The sequence below is a fragment of the Taeniopygia guttata genome, chromosome 2 (genome assembly GCF_048771995.1).
Source record: "Taeniopygia guttata chromosome 2, bTaeGut7.mat, whole genome shotgun sequence".
Classification (NCBI taxonomy): Eukaryota; Metazoa; Chordata; class Aves; order Passeriformes; family Estrildidae; genus Taeniopygia; species Taeniopygia guttata.
In genome coordinates this window covers 115,345,029-115,369,260 of record NC_133026.1, presented here as the reverse complement: position 1 = coordinate 115,369,260, position 24,232 = coordinate 115,345,029, and the positions used below count along the sequence as shown (strand labels likewise).

Here is a 24,232-nt window from a genome sequence, read left to right as displayed (position 1 = left end):
CTGCAGTACAAGTCAGAGAATTAGCTCCACAAAAGAGCCTATAAATATAATCATGCCCTTTTTGGAATAAGTTCTTTTACTTCCTTCTCAGTGCTCTAATACTTTGGAACTGCAAAGGCCAATCAAGTTGGGAAGCAGATTAGAAAAATCTGTAAGCAAAATAAGAACTTAACTAGGAGCCAGGGCAGAATTACAAGGGTACCACACTGAACTTGAGTGTTTCTTTCACCATCTTAGCATAGTGACAAGGAAGATATTCATAACTTGTGTATGCATCATACTTGGTCACATGTAAATTGTTTCAGCTGCTAAGCACAACGACCATCAAAAGATGCAAAAATTATGGGCAAGGGTTTTTGAGTTCTTTCATTCCTCAAACTTCTATGGAATATCACTGTGAAGTGAAGAGCAGCACAGATTTCACCCAGGCATGTATATTTGCAAAAATCAAATTCTTCATCCAAAAAAAAAGCAAGAAACAAGTAAAAGATTAAACAATCAGTTTTATGTATGTCTACCGAAAAACATGTTACATACCATCTGAGTACACTTTCAGGGAACCTCCTCTATTCAACAGAACAGTTTTTTAATTGGGAATAGCCAAGGCATTTAAATAACTCAGTAAGGGCTTCAGCAGAAATATGCTTAGCCTATTTAAAATATGGGGGGAAGGATATTTGTTTTACCTTTTTCTTGACTAAACGGCTACTCATGATTTTCTCCACAATAGGACCTTCAGCATCAGCAGATTCCTACATCATAAATAGCAAACAAGAGTTATGGGAGTGCATCTTTGTTAAAGACTTCCTTCATTAGAAAAACTTTAAAATAATTTTTTTGTAACAGAAGAGGACATTCTCCCCCCCAGCATGAGAACTTTGAGTATTCAAAGAGATTTAATAATATAATGAAGGATTGAGGAATACTAGTTTAAGCCCATTTTTAAGACCTAGTGCAACTCCAGCTCTCTCAGTTAAGAAAGCTGATATGCACAGATAAACAGATGTAACAACACAAGCAATTCCCCTGTCCTAAAATAATACATGCTTTCAGCACCATACAGTCTAAACTGCAGATGATGTTCAGAAGCTCTAGCTGGCTGTGCAGATGTCCACACGATCACTCTCCAAACTGCCTGCAATTCTCTATTACATTAATTCACTATTACAACGGGAGGCAAACCATCCCAATTCTCCTTCTGATAAGACACAATTAACAATGGAGATCACATACAATATTTCACAAGGCTTAACAAATTGCCAAATGAAATACTAAAGAACATGGATATATTCTCCAATAGGTCATCAGTTAAATGAAGTAGCTCTTTGAAAAAGCACTACAAAACAATGAGATTGTTACAACAGTCATTGCTACAGTATTACCCCTCATCTTATTCAAACTATTTTATCCATCATTTACATTGCACAGAGAATAAAGTGTACCCTGCTGGGTACTACAAGGCAGTAATTTCATAAAGGAGTTCTTATGGTTCCTAGCAGCAGGGGACAAGCTTGAGTGGTTTATTAAAGTCACAGAAGCCAGACCACTGAATTCACAGAAGTACATTCTAGATTTCTAGCAGTACAGTTTAGGTTTCCTTTGGCTAGGGACAACTAATTTCAAAGAACTCAGCTTGAACTTTCAAGCTGTATATCATCAGCTTGCAAACAATGCCATGAGTTGATATATTCTTTAAGAATGTAAAAACTAATGCCTTCTGGCACATTCTATCAATCATATAATGTACGAATATCATTCAGGAAAAGGGCACATATTTGATCTCTGAATGCTGCAGCTATAGCCACCTTTCCAGTCTGTTCATATCTGACCTGTTGCTCTGACTGAGAAGTATTTGAAGGAGAGTCTCTTCCAGCAGCATCGGCATCATCAGCCTCCTCATCTGAAATCTTGAACTCCAGGTCTTCAGTATAACGCTTCCTCTTCACCTGCCTGCTGGAGCGTCGTTTCTGAACAGAAAGCATTCATATTTTTTCATAAGAAACAAAGCTGATAAGCAGAATAACTGAGAAAACTTCTCTGTGTGTCTGAAATACATTAGCGTGCAGTAAATGCTATAATTTCTATAACACCCTGGTAGAAAGAGTGGACTCAGGACACTGCTATTCTGACCGGCCTGTTAGCCAGTCTTAAATTCTGTAGGCAAAAACCAACAAAACCCTAATATTAAACAAAAATCAACCTCAAATAAAAGTCAACTATATGCTTGTTCCAAATTGGAAAGTGGGGGGGTGGATTTTTTGCCCTTTTTTTAGCATTACTAAAACAAAATTTAAAAAATAGGAAGCCTATCTCAGAAAGTAATTAAAAACCAAGAAGCTGCACCTCTCCATTCACATCTGTAACAAACTTTGACAGATGGCCAATGCAGGAGCGAAACACCACCTTTCCACAGCACTGTGTTGCTAAGCAGTGACAACACACTTTCTTCCTCTCCCCATCCACCCAGTTATACTGGGATTATCTTGTAGGGGAAACACAATGAAATACTATTTCCTCACTTCACTGACCCAGCAGTGTTCAGAAAGGCATCCTGCAACGTAGCATGGGAAAAGACCCCAAACTAATAGAGGAGAATGGAAAACTTGAACCACCCCAAATTGAAAACATTATTTCTCTGCTCCCATACCCTCACCACGAGGATGAGATAAAGCTTCAGCAGTATTGCACAAAACAACCAGTAAAATACAGAGGCATGCATTTGACAGAATTTGCAACCTGATGTCCAGTGCTGGGTATTGTTTTTACAACAATAAAATTCAACTTCCCAGATAGTCTGCATCAGTTTATATATTTGAAAAGCTGTAAGCATATGTTGCTGAAGAAAACTGTCAACTGAGCTTCAAATATCTTAATGTATACATTAAAATCATGTTGACTATCAAGTGTTAAAAAAACCTCCACTGTAATGACTTGATTCACTACTTATTTATATATTTTACATTACTTACTTATATATCTTTCTCAGCCACTGCACATCTCCACTGATTCACGCAAATACTTACGTAGCTTGTTTAACAGACTTACACACCTGAATCTCTCAATATACATAGGCAAAGTCAAATACTTACTTTTAGATACCTAATCATAGTTTTTAAAGCATAAATACCTGGTGCACTTTACAAAATTAGAAATTATTTATTTAACTGAAAATGAAATTTTTGGGCAAAAGTTAAACTTACACTAGCTTTTTAAACAATGATGATGTGACGTCTACCTTTAACACAGTAACTTATGGGGGTTTCCACAAAACAATATTTTTATACTTCAAAATAGTAACACTTGACAAATTTGCATCTTGATTTACATGACCACTGATGGGAAAATACCAATTTTCTTCTGACTCTGTAGGTAAGTCTTACCATTATTTTTGGTGCCAAAAATCTCTTCTTCCATTTCCCTAACAGAAAGAATACCTAAAACATAATGGTAGCCTTTATTTGATATTTCTTTGACTTGATGAACTTCCTGTTTACTCTTATATTCATATGTAGTTTTGCAATATTTATGCACTGTTGACAGATACTGCACATATATTTACCTGCATCTGATTAACTCATTAACTGATCTACAGGTAGGAAGGTGAGTAATAGGTTTGATAATGGAATGTAAAAAACCTGCATAACTCACAAGTATTTCTCCTCTTTAAAGAAAACAATGTATTACTACATAATATCTCTACAGAAGGCTCAGGATTTTACCTTAAGAATGCAACTGTGTCTTAGACAACTGAGTAGCATCAATCACAGTTGAGAAATGCATAACAAGTTTATTAATTGTAGCTGTCCCAGCAAACATGGTTGGAACCATTTCCTAAGTTTATGCAAAAAAAATGCATTATAGCATGCACAGTATGAGCAAGTACTAAGAAAACAAAGTTTCCTGAAATAAGTTGTTACATTTAATTAAAAAGGGAGGCAAGTGCCCTAGGACTTCTATTTCTTAAAAAAAAAAAAAATTAAAACTCAAACATAATGTTTATCACGCAATTGTGTTTGATAAAAAGAAAGTTTTTGTTCCACTAGACTGAAAACAAGCAAACCATGCAGAAATGTTGAATTGTAAATGGAATATAATCACCTACAAATTTACCCAAAAAACCCATCCAAAGTCCTGAAGTTTCTTCATCTTTTGCCAGTGCCATTAGGCCAGAAGAGATTTGCAGCACAGAACAGAAAACTTAATGTGTCAAATATTTTAACAGCTGCATGGTTTAACTCAACTTCTCTAATTCAGAAAACACAGTCTGAAGGAGTCAGGAAGAACACACTCTTCTACTGCTTCTTTTATTTTTACCTAGAATATACTAGATTGCTCACATTTCATTATTTACTATATTCTTCTTGAAAATAGTGGGAGGAAGGGCATAAACCATGCTTTTGTAGGACAACTGTTTGCCAAAGTCTTCACCAGGCTGCTTTGACTATTCCCAGTTGATCATTGGTCTGAACATCTCTCATAACCAGAAGCAACCCATCCACAACCTGACGTGCAATGGACAAATGCGGTGGATTTCATGTACACTGGTATGACTACATAAGAGTCTCATACTTTCCCCACCATAATTTACCCCTACCTCATCATGAGAGGATTCTGCCCACTCAAAACACTGCCTGCAGAAGCAAGCCAGGAGATGACCATTTCTTAACATGTCAAATGACAGAGTACATAAAACTTATCATATATGCTACTCTATTTCCAGATTTGCTTTATGTAAAAGAAAGTCTGGACAGAAAGTGATAGGTAATGCAGTGGTCAAGAGAAATTAATCAGTGTGAGCCCATGACTGGCAGTCCTGCAAAAGAAGCCCTTCATCCACTAAAGCAGTGTCGCTACAAGTGCCTGACATGCATGTTTCCAACACTCTGCTCTGTCATGTCTGATTCTTGATTTCAGAATGTTTGCAAAGCCAATGCAAGAATAAACACTGAGCTTATAAGCAAGACCTTGTAATAGTGCATTAAGTCTACAGAACAGAACTTTCAGCATCATAACTGCAAGAGTAATCAAAGAGAATGTGTGAAAACTCAGCAGCACCATACACATATCTGCAAGAAACAAGACTATAAAGCAAAATTATGATGAAAAATACTTGTTTTTGTAAAATGTTCACCGTGGTGATTTTCAGTTCTCACCTTTTTGTAAACAACACAGAAATTATCCAAATATCCCTATCTCTATAACAAAAACCATGAAAACTATTGCTTTATGCTTCTAAGTTGGCAAAGTCTACAATGAATTTCAAGAATAGCATTACCTGAACCCCTGGATCATCTTCATCTTCAGGATGAGGTGATGGTGGTGGAGTTTTTTCCAAATCTGAGTTTTCAGAACCTTCCTTTCCCTTAACCTTTTTCTTTGCAGCACTGGCTTCTGAATCTTGCTTCTTGCTACTGAAACAGAGGTATTCTTAATCAGTTTTTGTAGAAAAATATAAGCAAGAGGTGTTTAAAAAACAGTTGATCTGTGAGATGTTTGTTTTGAGTGACTTCATTATTTTCAACTGCCTTTCTGAAGTATTTCAAAGTAACTGCAAAATCAGTGATACATAGGCCATCACTACACTTGCCTTAACAGACACCTCACTTCTTTCCTTCAAGACCTTAGACAGTGACACTCGATGTGTACTCAACAAGAAACTAAAAATGAGATGGGAAAGGAAGAGCTGCTCTCTTCAGAACATGCATTTTCTGAAAGCAGGGTTTGGACAATCTGACACATGAGAAGAGAAACAGGATTACACGTGTGCTTGTCTTTTATTAACCGTGCAGCCCAGGCAAGCAGAACAAGAGCAAGCATTACCAAAACAAGGACTGAATTCATCTTCTTCTACAATCCCTGCTATTTCCAAGCAGGAAATGCTCTTGAGTGTCAGTGCTGAGGGCAGCCATACAGCTTCAATGCGTACAACTGCAGCTTGTACAGGGAGAAAAACACTATGCTAGCATCTCAGCATCTACACAATACTAGAAACCTATATCCACTGACAATGATGTTTTGAGGGTTGTTCCTTCCCTTCTTCCCCATGAAAACGTTCATCACCTGAAGAGCTGGGACTGCATGTCTCCAGCTGCACTCAGAGGCTTGGAAATGGGTAAAGACATATGTATCACAATACAGCTTTAAATACACCATCACCAAATCACAAACTGAGATGATCTACAGCATGGCAGGGCTGAAATTTTTAAATGGCAACAAAAATCATTGGTAGAGGTTAGTATTTTAAAGCACATCTAGCCTTTGAGTCTGAGGCAGGTTTTTACTAGTTTTTTGTGGTCAGCTCCCAGCAGCCCATTCCCAGTGTGAGGGGCTTGCTAAGGGAAGTTACTGAGACAGCTGACAGCAGAGCAGAGCTGTGTGCTGGTACCTGACACATGGCAAGCACAGGTCACCAAGCACTATATCAGATGCTTTTATATGGCTTCTACATTCTCATCACTTTATTTTCATACCTGGGAAACTGCCCAGGGTTTTTTTTTTTTTTCTTCATGATCCTCATATTTGTAATTTCTCATTTAAACATCAGCTTTAAGTTTGTTCATTATGATCAGCATATTAGCCCACCAACAGCGTATTTTGGAGCTGTAATTTAACATTTTCCAATACAGTCACATGTCTCTTCAGGACTGTGACAACTCAGCTACAGTATTTTCTCCTTACAGCCTATGCGTAAACTAGCACTGATTTCCAAGTTTTAAAAAATAATTTAAAAACATTCACAAATGAAAATACTTTGTTTTGAACATGGATTTGTATTATTGCAAAATTGTCTCTACTTAGCCCTGCTGACACCTTATCTGGAGTACTGTGTCCCGTTCTGGACTCCTCAGTGAAATAAAGACAAGGAGCTAGTGAACATGATACAGAAGAAGAGCACAGTGATGATTAGGGGTCTGGAGCATCTCTCCTATGAGGAGAGACTGTGGGAGCTGGGCCTATTTAAAGAGAAGACTGGGACTAGATGATCTACAGAGGTCGCTTCCATTCCTAACAATTCTGTGATTCATTAATGCATATAAGTACCTCAATAGCAGGTACCAAGAGGATGGTGCCAGACCCTCTTCAGTGGTGCACAGTGACAGGACAAGGAGCAATGGCCAGAAACAAAACCAGAAGTTTCACTTCAACATGAGGAAGAACTTCCTTACATTGAGGGTGGCAGAGCAATGGAACAGGCTACCCAGGGAGGTTGTGAAGTCTCCCTCTCTGGAGACATTCAAAATCCACCTTGACACCTTCCTGTGTCACCTGCTCTAGGTGACCCTGACTTGGCAGGGGGCTTGGATGAGATGATGTCCAGAGGTGCCTTCCAACCGTAACAAGTCTGTGATCCTGTGAAATTAACAGGATTCGACACAGCTCAAAAAAAGCCTACCTTGAACTGTGACAATTAAAAAAAAAAAAAAAAAAAAGAAAGGAGATGTGGGGGGAAGAGTTCGACACGGCGCAAAGAGCGCGGGCACGGCGGGGGCAGAGTTTGGCACGGCGGGCGGAGCGCGGGCAGAGGGCGAGCCCCGAGAGGCGGCGGGGCCGGGCAGCGCACGTCCCTCCCTCCCTCCCTGGCTCGCTCGGTGCCCGGCGGGCTCCCCTCCCTCCCCGCCGGCGCTTGTTTCCGCTCTGGCTGCCACCAATGGCACAAAAAGCCGCAGCTGAAGCGGGGCCCCCTTCGCCTTTTCATCCGCACGCCGAGAGCGCTGGCGTCGCCCCGGCAACCCGCGGCCACGTGACCAGCACCTGCTCCGCTGGCCGGCGGCCACCGAGCGCTGCCATCTGCTTCCCTCAATCAGCGCCCGCCCGCTCCGGCACCTGCGCGGCCGCGGCACGGGAACCCCGCCGCACACACACCGGCTTTCAGCAAATCACCGCCAAACCGCCTCCAAAAACACCGGCTGAAAACTGAGCACCAAACAGCGACAAAGCAAAACAAACACAAAGCGCCGCTTTACGCGTTTCTCGAACTTGTTTAAATGGAAGGTGAAGATCGCCGCCAGGTGAAGCGCGCTGACAGCCCGGCGCTTTTCCCCCCTGACCCCCGTAAATCGGAGCGGGGTGCGCAATTAAAAGCTCAGCCGTCGTGCCGTGCCCCCAGTGCACGGCCGCCTGTGAATAACAGGCTTAAAGCCGGGAAGAATAGCGTGGGCCAGGCGGGATAAAACAGCAGCCTGCTGAAAGGCCGGGCAGCGCTAACGAGGGCCCGCCGACCCACCGACCGCGCTGCGCTCCCGGCCGGCCGGGCGCAGACAAAGGGCCCGGCGCTGCGGGCAGGTCCGCCCGACGCGGGTTCCGGTCTGGCCTCCGAGAGACCTTTCTCTCTCCCAGCCACGACTGCTTCATGACCTGTATCTACCCCGAGCCGTGCGCCTCGCTGTACACAGGCACTCGGCAACGGAGACGCGGTCGAAGCGATTCGGACAAAGTTTCAAATCACTTCCCTTTCCAGACCAGTTATAAACGCACACGTGAAAGACAGACCAGCTTGCGGAGAACAAAGCCCGTGTGCAGCTCCACCGGGAATTTTAAGTTCTAAATTCAGCAACAGAATTGCTCTTTTTAAATGCACAGCTACAACTTTGAAGGAAAGGGGGGGGGGGGGAAGTGAAGTAGAAATAGAACAGCACCACCCCTCTAAACGCAGGGACACACTGCTTCCTAATGCATCACACACGCAGGAGCTTCATCTGGCCAGTGAGAGCATCAGCTTCCTTGCATTGCCAGCAACTGTTCTTCATCTTCCCATGGAGCCAGTGTGATTTATTCCTGACAATTGAATGTACCCACTGTTGACTCAGCCTTTGCACTTTCCAGCAGATCACACTCAGGCCATCCAGGAACAGCATTACCCTGGAACAGAATTACCTGTCCACAGGAAGAACAGGCAAGTACTCAGAGACTGTTCTTAGAGACTCTGCCATTAGGACTCCCTGTCAGAAGTTAGGACTCCCTCAACACTGGTTGCACATGATTAGTACTTTCCAAGGCTGGCAACAAAGAAGGTAAACTGTAACATACTTTTTTAGACAACTATCTCTCATATTTGTTTTTACACATGCATGAATGCAAAATTTAGCCAAGGCCCACTAGTGACAAGGTAAATGTTCAGTCCCAAAACAAGAACAATAAACCTAGGACAAACTGGAGCAGTATTTGCCACACACAAAACTTTTAAGTATTTAAAAACTGCCAGTTAAACTCATTCCTCAATTCAAGTGATATAAATACAGACATTTCAGATTAGGTGTTTTACAATCTCGCTGTCCAACATCACTTTCTGGTTTCATCCTCTTACCCACAAGGATGTACACATACTGACCCAAAGGGGATCAGTATGAAGACAACCTGCAGAAGGTCAAACAAGCAAAAAACATGAAGAAAAAGAGGTTGAATAGGAAAACAGTAAGTAGGACAATTAAAAAGAGAGCTTGATTTACAATTTGAGAACGATATCCAAACTCCGACAAGGTGTTTTGTGTCAGCTCAGCAGCCCCCAAGAGAGCTAGATGAAGCTCCAGAAACTTACAGGGGCAAACCATCTGACTCAAAAATGATCCCAAAATCATTACATGCTTAGCCCGTATGTTTACCCTGCATAACTACTTTACCTGATCTGTGTAACTGATAGATCTGTTTATCAGTATAATTTCTGACAACTATTGTGACTTGGATGATGTTTTTTTCTATAATTCTATGATCTAAAGGAAGTCAGATGCATTACAATTTTTATTTTACCACTTGGGAACGTTGTCCTATAACAGATTAATGATTGGAACCTAGCTTAGACAAACGTTACACACTCACCATGGAGCATAAAAAACATTGAAAAACAACCCCACCTTCTCAAAATGTCAGAGATGTGAGACACTTTACTTCCTTGCCCAAGGAAAACAATTATCTTTTAAAGCTCCTAGTGTAATCAAAACTTCTATTAAAAACAGTTTTTACATATCACAAAAGTAGCAAAAACAATAGACAACAAGGTTTTTTCCAGCCTGAAAAGTCAGCCAAATTACTAAAAAGCTTTGATAACAGTGAAGCCTACAAGGCCTGCCTTGCAGCACAAGCAAAGGTAAATATCAGGCAGCTGGGCTGGTTCAAAAGGGAGATGAGGACAGGTGTGAACAGGAACAGCCTCAACGGACGCATGCATGGAAATCTCGCATGATTTCCTGTTCTCTCCCAAAGGCAGCCCCTTCCTGCCTTGCTCAGGATGATCTGACTTTGGGAGTGGAAACTACCACCACTGCCTCGGGACCTCTCTTCCTGTCCTACAGCTCCCCAGGGTGCTGTGTCCTGCTGTCTGCACTGCTCCCTCACGCAGCAGCCTCTTCCCACTTCCATGGCCAGGAGCCATCCTCTTTCCGATACAACAAACAGCCAAACCATGCGCCAAAAAAGCTCTTCTCCACCTCCCTCTAAAAACTTTAATTATGCTCATGCTTAGCACTCCCCTTGTAAGCAACAACACACTCTCTACACTGTGTCCCAGGCTGCTGCTCAGTGTGTGGGGAAGATGAAGCTTTCCCTGCCACAGGGAGGGGAGGAAGCAGATAAGAGCAGCCCTGCAAAGCACAGCACACTGCCCTGAGGAGATGGCACAAGGCAAGAGCTCCTGCAAAGAGCTGCCATTTGGCCCTTGCAAATAGTTACTGTTCCTGTCACCATAATCGGTGGCCAGTCTCTAGGGTTTCATAGGAAGTGGCAGGAGAGATATCAGCTGTGCTGCAGCATGATCTTCTCAAACAGGTGGTCCTCCTCTCCTCCAGGGACAGGCATAGGAGGAACAGACATCTGAGCCATGACTTTGCAATTCAGTAGGATTACTTGCCTTTCCCTGTCCCTCTACTTTTGGAAAAATCTGCCTGCTTTGCATGTGCCTGAAGCTGGCTTCATAAAGTTTAGAGCCCACATAATACTCAGCACTCACCCAATTTAATGAAAACCCTTCACTTGTGAGCTGAGGTTAATCTACATTTTGCTTTCAAACTTGACTAGTTTGGTCCACAAAAATTTGTTTGCCAGTGTTATGTTTTTTAGCCATCACTATATTTGTCTTTCAGTATTGGTAGGATAGGGCTAATATCCATTAAAAGTGTAATAGTATACTATTAATGTGTGATGTTTCTTTCACTATGAAGTGTAACATACTAGCAGCCCATTTGGGCAATTTTTTTCTTTTTGAGATCCCATAATAAAATTCAAACCACCATTAAACAAATCTATTTTCCAATCTGACTTATCCCTCACATGAAGGTGCATTTCAGTGAGGTAGAGGCTGCTCATTTTGTCACAACTTGCACCAAAGATAACAGAGATGTGAAGGGCAGAGTTTCGGAGGTTTTGTTTTTATTTGTTACATAAAAGAATTATACTTTTAGTTGAAATTGGAACTAAAATAACAGGGTTATGAGCTATATTAAATTACAAAATTGTTAAGATAATTAAACATCACATTTTTTCATCCATGTGTATGCTCTAATACAGCCTGTGTCAAACTTAACTATTAAGGACTTGTTACGCTTGATGTAAAAAATATTGCTCTTCAATAAATACCTAACTTTATTTACCTTAATTTTACATGATTGCAAAACTCTTCTACTGAAGCTGATCATTTTACTCAGGAATGAGGACCATTAGTCACAGCATTTTTAGATTTCTAAACCACACTATTCCTTTCAATGCTTAGAAGCAAAATACTGAGCGATATAAGTAGTAGCTGTAAAGACATGCCAGACACTAACTTCATAAAATTATTTTACTTCTACATAATCATCCATAATCTGTATTAAAATACATTAATCTCACTCATCTAAGCTACTGTACTTTCTCCTTTCTGGAGTTAGTGCTGCTGAAATACTGTGACTTACATGATTTGGACTGTGGATTTATTTAAAAACCTTGATTAAGTGATCTGTCACTGGACAGGTTCCCCACTCATCTTTGATGTTGCCAAAGTTTCTTTCACTGATTTAAAATTTTTTGGCAGCATAGGATCCCCACACAGTCTATGGGCTCTTCAAAGAAGCTTAATATTGAAGCTGACAAGACCACAAAATGAGAACAACCTTGTTTTCAGGAGAGCATTTGGTAACAAGAGACACAAGCCCATTACAGCAAAAATAGGACTTCCTCCACACCCCTAAGCAAGCATAAGGAACACCGAATGCTCTTGCTGTTGCTCCAAACATGTTTCTCTCAAAGGTAATACAACAGAGCTTAGTACTTACTAGAATACAGTAAGTCACCTAGCCAGCCAGGGACAAGAGTCATTGCATGGTAAAGCAGATAAAGACTCTCCTACAAACACAATTAAGCAAACAGTGTTTAGTTCCTTCAGAGGAAACACTGCTCCTTTAATCTGCACTGCACGTCCCAAGATTTAGAGAAGATGAGCATAGGGGTATTAGGATCGAGCGGACAGGACAGACCAGCTCTGAGCGCTGATATCCAGACCATCAGCCATGGGTGTTTTTGAGGCAGACTCCTTCTAACCATGGTTTATCAAACAAGACTTCAATGTTGTCAATTATGAAGTCCTGCAGTAAACAGTTTTTTACTTTTGGCAGCAAAAATCTGGGAAATGCTCGGTAACATTTATGATGTGGCCTGGTCAGCCTTTATACCTGTGAGTCTAGGGAACTGGAGTACCTGTCTTTAGAGGAAAGTCTGAGGAAGCTTTGCCTGTTTAGCCTGGAGATGACTGTGAAGAAATCTTACCAATGCATACAAGTATCTTAAGGATGGGTGTGGAAACAGTGCAGCCAGACATTGCTGAGAGGTGCCCACTGACAGGACATGGGAGAGTGGGTACAAACTGAAACATAGAAGTTCCATCTGTCTAAAAAGAAAAACTTTACATTGAGCACTGGAACAGGCTACCCACAGGGGCTGTGGAGCCTCCTTCCCTGGAGATACTAAAAACCTGCCTGGATGGACCTCATGCAACCTGCTATAGGTGAGCCTGCTTTAGCAAGGGCGCTGAACTACATAATCTCTAGGAGCCCCTTTCAACCCTAACCATTTTCTGATTCTATGAAAAGGCTATTTTAGCTGATACAGCACTTTCATTTCAAAAAGATATACTGGATGATCTATAACTTAAGAGATTTTCTAAGCTGTGAATTGCTGCTGTGTATGTAAACCAAATCCTTAGGACAGTCTGGTACACAGCCAAAGTAAATGCTGCAATATGGATAGGCTGATCAACTGTAATTTACTGATCAGTTAATATAACCTGTGCACAACAACACTTGATTTTACAAGCCAGTGTTTATAAATTCTTCAGGAAACATCATCTCTGCTAGTACAGAAACTTTTCTGTCTTGCTAAAGCATCAAATAACATCTTACTGCCCATCTTCATTTAGCTATAGAGCTGTATCAAACCTAACCAATAAATAGTCAGTCTTGTAGAATATATGCAAAGCTGATTCATTAAGTGCAATTTTTAAACCCTAATACAAATGGATTTTGCAAACTGATTTGGATTAACCAAGTCTGGCTGTGCTTCCATCTGGAAGTTATATTTTATAACTCTAGCCACATCTTGAAAAACAGATTCAGATGTTTGGAACAAATTCAGAACAGTTGTAAGAAATTCTAGGTACAAATGAAAAAAAATATTGAGCTTTAATGTCTCTGTGGTCTCAGTTTTCTTCCAAGTAGGCATTTATAACCACGGTGTTTAGGGACTTGAGGGACAAGGAAAGAATCTGTGTTATTACCTATGACATATTTACTCATGTGTAATGACAGTTTATTCTTTCTCGTACTACTCTGTAACATTTTAAGCCTATTCTGTTAAAGGTACATGATGCTGAATGGCAAGTTAAGAAACATGGTTGAACAATCTGGTCTAGCCACAAAGATTTTCTGCTAGGAAAGTTGTTTTTACATGAAACAGGAAAGTGAATATTATCCCTACAGCGAGGACACATCAATATCCATAGCCTTTTTAATAGCAGAGCTTAGAGCCCATGGGTTGTGTTAGTATAAAAGTGTCTGTAAGGGTTGCACAGCATACAACAACATGAAGTACCTAACTTCTTTATTTAGGTAAAAACAGCATCAAACCATTTTACTCCCTGCCTTCATCTCTGAAACCCTACATTAATATTGAAGCAGTTTAGTTTCTTAACACAAAAACCACACACAAAAACAGATGAGCATTAGAGGACAAAGAGTTACTTTTTAAATTTAACACATCCAGAAACTTTTCTGTCTTTAAAGGAAAAACTAACCTTCTGCCTTTCCAGCTTGCTTAAAATAACTGCAAAGCCATAAACAGGAAAGTCAAACAAGAGAAATGTGCCCAAGCTTCTCAAAAACATGATGTTGTAGATGGTATAAGTCAAACGACAAAACAAGATTTCCTCTCCACCCACGCAATTTAGCACAGATGCTCTAGAAATCCCACAAACACACTGTTTTTCTCTTATTGCATATATAAGTTTCCTGACTTACCTAGCCTTTTTGCTGGTCTTGGGTTTTGGCGTGGTATTTTTTGCTTTCTTTTCCTTTGGCTCTTTAGGGGTCTTAGGGACTTTGGGGGTCTTGGGTTCCTTCTTTTCCTTGGGTTCTTTAGGATCCTTCGGTTCTTTTTTTGCCTTGGGCTTTTTCTTTTTCTTCTTGTCTTCTTGGGAGCAATCCACTGAGTTTCTGCTTAGATTCTGGCTGTCAAGTCCCCCAGGAAAGTCTTCCTTACCAAAACCTTTACTGGGACCTTCTGCAGCAATGTGATTGTTTTTCTTTTTCTTTTTCTTTTGCTGTGGCTGCGGCTCAATTGATGGCAGATAATCATCGCCTTTCACTAGCTGGGTATTCGGTCCACTAACCTGAGTCATATCCGGCACTGGTTTCTCTAAAAAGGGTTCCGACGGAGAATGCTGAGAGAGATAAATAGAAATAAAAATTGGAGATCTGCAATTTTGATTTCTAAAACTTTGCTCTTTTGGAGCATGCGGTAACAGAGGGAGAAAATATTAAGCACAAGATTAACTTACTAACAAGAGTCAGTATATCTGAAACACTGTGAAGTAATACAGTAAAGAAAAAAGCTTTTTGCAGTCAGAACAGTAACAAAATGACCAGAGATTCTTGTTATATCAAGGGTAAAATTATTCTAAAGCTTGTATAAAGTGCAAATATAGAAAATATTTAGTCTTCAACATGTCAATGCAAAATAAAATCAATTGTTGTTTCACACATTTCAAAATAGTTGTTAGTAGAATGATTAACTTACTAAAAATTATTAAGCTGCACTGGAATTTTGTCCTTTGGGGAGAAAATTGTTAAAGTTTGTTTCTAGATATTGGAAGGAGAATAAAAGTGTATTCACAGGCCATATTGATGAAAAATTAATTAAGGCAATTTTCATTGGCTCATCTGTGACAGGAGGTATTTTGATCAGCAAGTGAAGGATTAAGCCGCTTGAAAATGTAATACAAGGTTACGTTTTATGTCCAAGATCCACTGCTTCCACCTTGTACTCAAAACAGATTTGTCGCTGCTCCAGACTGGACAGAGAACTACAGTAAGTGCTTATGAATCTGCATAAACATCCTATTTCAAAGTCTCTGTAGTGTATCAGGTTTACACTAAACTTACAAACTACAGGAAAACCTATGTATAATTACACAAATGTTAAATACCTAGACTAAAATATATTGAATATATTGACAACTATTTTCACTTCAGTGGTTCTGTTCTGCACAAAGATCTATGAGTCTTCAGTCAAAAGATATCTAAGCTCTACCATGACTCTGCAGCATATCAAAGCTCTGACCTGCTTCTCCTTGCCTGCCCATGGTTATAAATGCAGGACGACAATGCTTTTCTAGAAGAAAAGTAATAGCATGACACTGTACTGATGCCTTTCTTGCACCTACATATATGGTCAGATCATTTTACCCCCCCTCTTCCTCTCTGTTTCTCCTCCTTTTCTGTTCCCTAAAAATTACATCATGATAATTCTAGGTGGATTAATCATGGTATAAAAGGACAGCTATTTGAGATACTTGATTTGTTGAACTGCGAAGAAGAAAAGTTAATAACAAATAAGAATTTTACTTCTACGAAAAGCAGTGCCAGTGTAACTGTAATGTTCTTTGCATTTCCTTTTCTCCAAATTACTTTTCCCAATGACACGTGCTGAAAAGTGGCAAGCATGCAATGAATGGATACAAAACCAATCCCTGAGCATAAGGAGAACTGATGGGCATACACAGATAATCTACTTCAGCCACCTAGATCTAAATAGAAATGTACTTAAGATTTAGGAAACAAAATTCTTGACCATATTACATGAGAATGTGAATGCATGTCTATATTTTCAAATATATTAATACAATTTTCTGAATGCAAACAAATTGAACCAGTGCAGTCCTAACTACTGCCATTTCTTCACAGTAACATAAACCCACTGTGCAATGAACACACTGACATACTCAGAAGCAAAAGGAGCAAGGTTCTCAGGAAGATAAGAAAAGAATGATGTCTGAGAGAGGTCTGAATGGTACATGCTACACACTACAGTTCTTCGTGGAAGAGACAGAACAAGAGGGAAGGCCTGAGTGACAGTCTGATGGTCTGCATCTCTTGGATTAACCAAGGACTTCTAAGGGTGACTTCTGCTTGTTTCTGTCCTCCACATGTTTATTAAAATCCTTTTTAGAGCAACAGGATCTAAGTTGCAGTGGAAATGCAGCTCTAATGAAAACCCCATGCACTCATTGCATTAGCACTGCATCAGTCAGCCCCACTTCAAGACCACCTCATACTAGGCATCGTAAAGTATGAATCAACACCTGCTCTAGAAATCTGTAGTCATCCCTGGCATGTACAGCTCCGTGCTGGCAAGTTCACAAAAACTGGCTATCTCTATAGAAAACACTATCCCACAGGGTCAGTAGTAACAATGACTTCTGCAGTCCAATTACACATTACATAAAATGGAAATCTTTCAAAATGTTCTGATTGGTTGTGAATTTGGTTGAATGAATTAAGTATCTCAGATTTGTTATATCACACAGAATAAAACAGCCTTTTCTTTACCTTGGACTGTTATGTGCTTGTCTAACCATTATTTTTAGGCAGGAGAATACAGGTACATTACTGAGATCATCTGTAAGTACTTCTTATCCCCAAGTTCTCAGAGCAGCACTTTTAACATTTTGCAAGATAGTCAATACATTTCTGCCTTATCTGCTATTTTGTATCTCATGCATCCTAAATTTTTGCAGAAATTCCAAGTACAAGTTTCACCAATTTTTTCACTACCATACTCAATCCCGTTTTAAAATACTGCTCACCTGCTATATATAACACATAAGAACTTCAGGGTTTTCTTTCCATTATTTGTAGATATTGCATTGAGTATGTACCTTGAATTTGGCACTACTTTATTAGTTTGCCATATTAAGGGAGACTTTTACAATTATCTAGAAGCTTATGTATAAGGCACAACTTTCTAGGACAGGTCAGAATCAGTAGTTTTATTTTTTTTCCTCTTATGCATGTGAAACTGCCAAGCCAACAAATATAACAAACCACAAGAAGTCCAGTAATGGCATGCATATTTAATTTTACAAAATTTTCAACATTGCAGGTTCATTAGTGGTATGACCATCTCTGAAATCAATACTATATTTTATAAATGCTTCAGTATTAAAAAAAAAAAAAGAATTCTTGCTGCCTTTGTAAGACTTGTGGGCTGTTTTTGTTTGTTTAAGTCTGAACAATAACTTTCAGCAGAGTCATAAGCAAATGTGAAAGCAAAGCTTTCCAATCTCTACAACAGCAGTGTCAGCCCTTCATGACTTGACATTTGCAGTTTTAATATAAGGTCTGGCCAGAAGGCAAGGCCCTGAGAATGGCAGCGATTGCTGCCACACTGTAGCACCTTGTGAAATTTTGGATTCTTTTCACAAACCTTATCCACAAGAGTAATTTTCAGGCTCTAAAACAACTAAAGACTATACATTAGACTAAAACATTATGCTTGAAACAAATACTAAAAAAACTCCAAACTTACTGCTTTTTATTTAAAGGATCAAGTTGTGTGCATTACCAAGCATAATAATACTATGGTTTTGGTTCATACAATTCAGAATCTCCAGAACATTGCAGCTACAAAAAGACAATTCTGCCCTAATTAGGCTTCGTAGGCTGTATTTGCTATTACTTGAAAATACATTACTTTTGCCACGTGCCACTCCCCTTGCAGTTTGGCACGTTTTGTAATCCACTTACACATTATTTTCTAAATTATAGCACTTTTTCAAAGAAAGAGATGTGAATACTTTTCTTTTTCTAGGAAGTCTGTGGCTGTACGTCTGCAATATGCTAAAACCGTTTATCCCTAACTGACAACCCCACATTGCTCCCTAGTGTGAAGCTGTGTAGAAGCAGCACAAATCTACTGCGAAGAGACTGGAAGCAGCTTGAAAGATGCATTTTCTTACCCCAAACCAGTTGTCTGCTCTTTCTTAAGTACGGAGAAAAGGAAGAACAACAGGCTTTCACTATAAATATTAGATTAAGCCTACCACAGGGAATTATTTCAAATAGTTCTACTTCTTTAAATCTAGAAAGGATTAGCTCTAGTTACAGGGTCACAATTTCTAGTGAAAGAACCCCATTTTCCATTTACCAAATTTAAAAAAATATGTATATTGCAAATTTTTATCAAAAGACTGAAAAAATTACCTGCTTATTTCACAGAAATTGCTTTTCCTGCTGCTTTTAGTAGTAACAAAGCCATAATTTAGTATGTTCGTACAGCATTTAATCTTCCATGGGAAAGAAACCAGTAGAGATTAAACACAAATAGCTATTCATCCTATTTGATATTGCAGCAGAATTATTTTTGGTATTATTTGAAATAAGGTGAAAAAGGTGCTCAAAAATATTGGTGTGTTTACTAGACCCACATCTCTTTAAATCTTTTAGAGAAAAGCTGTTTTTGTAAACATTTAACAAAGAACAGATGGCCTGTTTTAATCATGTGAAAAAACCTGGAGCTCACATTAATACTCCTACCAGTGACTACTGGGGCTAGTCACCTCCCTAACCAGCAGCATGGCACAGTCTTCAGTAATTCCATTTAATTTTACAATGGACATTTTCTCATCAGTTCCCACTGCTCGACAGTTAATCAATGCTATTAACATGCAATATCACAATGCAGGACACTCCTAAAGATTGCAGCTTATTAGAAAAAAACAGAGATTCTTCAAGAACTCTGAAGTGTTAAAACAATTTGTGGCACAACAGGCTATACAGCATTGTCAGTAAGAGCCAACAACACCCAAGGAAATAGAAAATGAAAACACTATTACAGAAATAGAATTGTTGGATGCCAGACTGTAAAATTTCTGGAACTCAAATCTAATTTTGTGCTTCCAAACAGGTATAAACAAGACTTGAAAAATTAAACCAATTTGCCTGTGTTTCACAGCTGCTTACATTTATAAAGTGTAAGCTCATTCTCCCCAGCCCAAAGCACAGAGAGCTGTCTCAAACCAGGCCTGTTACATGAAGTGGCAAGATGGACAAGATGTAGGATTAATCCAGTGAGGGTGAGTGGCAGGGAGGCAGGTTAAGGAGGAGAGTTTTTCTGTTGCTTGAACAAGGACTGAACCACAATCAACTGTAGTGAAAGAAGCTGAGTGTCACTCCCCTAACAGAGCAGCAACTTAAACCAGTATTGAGCTTTACAAAATATGAAGCAAGACCAGCAAAATATGTGATGTGACTCAGCTAACTTTGTGAAATTTAAACATCAGCACCAAACAACAAACAACTAAAAAAACCCCAACTTTTTACCAGGACTACACTTTCATTTCTCCCATGGGTATTATTTCCAGATTCCATGGTCTTTTCCATATTTAAATAAAGATCTACAAGAAAAAACACTTCCTTTAAATTTTATTGAATGTTGGTTTACTAAGTCGTCTAACAGTACAGAAAGTGCTCAGTCAGTCCCAACTGACTTCAAAATACAAACCACTTTGGTAAGATCTCCATAGAATGGATAATTTCACTTTAGGTAAAATCATTGCAGAATATTCTCAACTGCAAGCATGTTCAATTATCACCCTCATTCTGGAAAAGTTAAAATAGCAACCTGTGCAAATTCCTTGAAAACTGAACACACACTACAGCATGCTTCCAGCAGCAGCTCTACCTAATGCCAGTGATCATTCATTTTGAATTTGTATCCTTCCTGATGGGACAGCCCAAAAGGTGTTAAAAGCCATCACATAACCAAATTGCTCCATGATTCTTCTTTTCAAAGGTTAATGACAGGATTCACCCTCCCTCTGGATTATTTAGAATGAACTACTCATCTTGACTAATTTGGGAAGTTTCTGAGTCATGTCTCTATACATTGCTTTGTTCCTGCAATTCTCAACTGTCTTATGAATACTTGCAGCATTAGGCCTCTCTTAGTGCTGCCTCAGTGTGAAACATGTGTCACCCTTTCTAGGCCTCCATAAATGCTTTCCTGACATTGTGCATACACAGAGCTCACGTATCAGTAAAAACCTTAGAGTAAACAGGAATCAACACCATCACCAAAACTCCAGCCAAATGCCATTACCTACATTTAGCAAAAGCTGTACAGTATTTTTTCTATACTACTCGAAGTTCAGAAACATCCTCCTCAAGACTACATTCACACCTGCAATTGTTTCAAAACTGTTTTACTGATCAGTTTCTTCTTTATTGTGAATGATGATCCCTTCCCTTTTCTGTGAAACTACTACCTTGAAGATGTGTATGTTTCTTTTACTGTACTATATAAAAATACTTAATATTAAAATATTTTGGGGAATGTGATTCTGTTTAGAAATAACTGGTATCTCAGTAATTCAGACCCCTCCTAAGATAATTGTAGTTCCAAAGTGACAACTGGGATTTATAAACCAACAAGCGCTGCCAGTGATCTCTGCAATAAAGAGAAGGACATCATACCACGTGAGAATGAAAGTCTATTTTGCAAATAGGCTTGAAAGGAATCTAAATTTCTTGACATACCTGTTCAGAACACAGATGAAAGTGTATAGAAAATAGAAATTCTAGTAATAACTTTCTAGCAAGACAAAACTATTGTGCATGAAAAAAGTTAATGTTTCAGCAAAGTGCTGCTGCAATACCATTTTCTTTCTTAATCAAGTCTTATGAGAAAACAGAATAATCTAAGACTATTCTAAGTCATCCTGCTCTGTTACTGCTCCTGGAAACCTGTTTGTAACTGTACTGTTTTTAACAAGTTATAACTTGCTGATCCAAAGTTTTTTTAAAAACTGAATCAAAAAAAAAGTATGATGCCAACACTATCCTAACAGTGGAGTGGAAGTGATTAAAACCAACCTTAGTGCCCTCTGCTACCACTGTAAAACTGCTACAATTTTGATTTGGTGGAGCTGAAAATATCACCAAATAACAGTATTTGGAGGAATAAAAACATGCTATGCAAAATACAGTTTCTTAATTAAGTCTCAGTACAGCTACAGTAATAGAATTATTTATTTACTGATTGTGTACTCTGTGAAGAAACACAGATTACAAAAGACGAACTATACTAATGTGGCCATCCAAAAGCAAATATCCCATTATAATTTTAAGCAATTATATGTAGTGTTTTGTGTTCACAGAAGAAGTGAGACATATTACCAAGCTATGGAATATCAGCGAGTGCAATGAGTGCTGACAATTTGTTCACAGCTCAAGAAACAAATAAGTTGTCCCATAAGAGATGTCCTAGGCTGCTGTCCATTGATCAGAATTGATCAGAATCAGTGTTGACCAGGCAATTGCCACCCCTACAGTAATGAAGCACGCATGCTCCAAATTTGCTCTACATGTAAGACATTGCAACAGCTCACAAGGATTGTATGTAACTGGTGATGTGATGGTCAATAAGACAAATGTTTTGTTAATACTTTTTTTGCTAGAGATTACTTTGCAATATAGACTGACTTAGCAGTATAAGTCACCCCTAATGCAAGCAGGGCAGGTCCCAAGTATTACAAACAGCAGCCTGACTGTCTACTCTCTATCATCACTATGTAGACTGGTTGAGGACTCATGACTTTGGCAAGTTTTTACTAGCTCTAGCTGCAGAGACACATAACAAAGGGTGGGACAATTAGGTACTGAATTCTACTGGTGAAAGCTTATTGCTCATGTTGACAGCTTGTCCACCTCAAGCCTGCCCTCTGTGCCTGGCCATAGTAAAAGGAAACTTCACTTTGTGTGTGCTCCACTATCAAGCAGAAGATGTGCCAGAACATGCCAACACATTTTACCGCAGAAGTTGTTGACTGACAGACTTGAGGATCTTAAAGGTCTTTTCCAACCTTAATGGTTCTTTGATTCTGCCATGTAACATTTGTATTTCAAAACACGTGTATTCTCTTTGTGAAGTTATGTCCGTGAAGTTATTCCCAGGCACAGCTATCAAGATACCTAGCGTTTACAAGAGAATTCCTTGGATTAGAGAATATCCAGGAGATTTACCAACAATCTTTTCCAACCCCTCTAAGACAAGACTGATCATCACCAGGCAAGATAGGGAAGTCATACAGAATGTGTCAGGATGAGATTCTCCAGAAAATCTAGTACACTACTTCAAATTCTCCAGTAAAGGGGTAATACAGGGGAAGAAACATCTGCACTACTCAACCAAAACAGTAATAATTAAACTGCTATTATTAAATAAATTAGCATTCCTAAAGACAACTTGAACATTTTAGCCTATATACAGGCTGAATTGTTGGTCTTGGGCTTGCTTCCACATCCCCACAGCCCCTTTGCTTCACTGTGAAAGCAAAGCAGTTCCTCCAAAACAGTCAAATGCAAATACCCTCTTTCTCTCAGGCACAGCCATACTTTGGAATCCAAGATCCTGAGGGGAGAAACAAAACTGTACTGCCCTGTACATGCAGCCTTCTCTCTCCACTGGCCGAATTCCCTCCATTCACCTACTGAACGTCAAATGCATGGAGATCCATCCTCTCTGAAGGGTAACCTGTTCCTACATCACATTGTATTGCTATCACCATAGTTTATGATACTCTGGTACCAACTACGATTTCTACTAAACACCCTGTTCCCTACCCAGAAAAAGAAAATGCAACAAAACAGTCCTGGATGACTTGGTATATTAAGCACTTAGGGCATGCCCACAGTAATAAAACAATAAATGTCCTCTAAAACTTTGCTTCTCCTACAGAAGATTAAAGTTGCTCAGAGAGTCATTTTCAGAGGGACCTTAAATAAATCATATCTACTCATATCAATAATCTTTCTGTTATCAAATTTAAATCACAGTGACATGCAGCACATGGCACCAGGTTTATGAGAAAATCAAAACCAAGCATATGTGGCACAAGCGCTGGTTCTTCTGACCACAGGCAACTGAAAAGGTTCCATCTGTGCTTTCACTGCTGCAAGTAATAGTAGCAGTAATAGCATTACACACCACAACAGCAAGAGCGTTTTTATTCTGGTATTTTTGTCCCCCTCCCCTTCTAACACCCAAGAGTTACAAGAAAACTTATTTAACAGGCTATAAATGTAAAAAAATATAAGGTGATGAGTAATAAGATAGTATATTTTATGTTTACTTGATAAATACATACTATTAAAAAAACTAAAATACAAGGTGTATGTGTTAAGTCAGAAGAAATACTTCTTTTTTGATTTGCCAAACCTCTAACAAAGTATTCTTTATCTGAACTCAGAATAAGTGCACTTCAAATTCTTCTTATTTATAATAAAAAAATTTACTTTAGTCTAAGGGAAGAACTATAGAGAGAAGGGCAGTATGATTGGGGTAGGTTTTTTCATTAGATTAAGTTGAAGACATGCAGCGCAGGAAACATTTTTCTCCTGCCTGCTCTGCAGCACTTAAGGATCAAGTAAACACAAATGAAAGAAATGTCCACCTGTCTGATGAACATCCTGTGAGCTCTAGCTTATTACTTTTAAAGACAACACTAATGCTTTTTAACAATGAATCACTGAATCATAGCATATCCTGGGTTGGAAGAGACCCACAAAGATCACCAAAGTCCAACTCCTGGCCCTGCACAGGACACCCCAAGAGTCATATCATGTCCCTGAAAACATCCAAATGCTTCTCTGTCAAGCTGCGGGCTGTGACCACTTCTCTGGAGAGCGTGTTCCAGTGTCCAACCACCACTGGGGAAAAA

General features: G+C 39.3%; 1 protein-coding gene across 11 annotated transcripts in view; it reads right to left on the bottom strand.

Moving 5' to 3' along the window:
- Positions 1–24,232, bottom strand: part of CHD7 (chromodomain helicase DNA binding protein 7) — a 133,216-nt gene that overhangs the window by 44,638 nt on the left and 64,346 nt on the right. For 10 of the 11 annotated variants that reach the window (XM_072924677.1, XM_072924678.1, XM_030266241.4 and 7 more), the window contains 4 exons: positions 14,475–14,896; positions 5,276–5,411; positions 1,830–1,967; positions 687–752 (listed from right to left, as the gene is read on the bottom strand). In XM_072924677.1, the coding sequence (XP_072780778.1) occupies positions 687–752; positions 1,830–1,967; positions 5,276–5,411; positions 14,475–14,896 (762 nt within the window). The remainder of the gene's footprint in view (positions 1–686; positions 753–1,829; positions 1,968–5,275; positions 5,412–14,474; positions 14,897–24,232) is intronic. The other variant, XM_030266240.4, reaches the window with a different exon arrangement.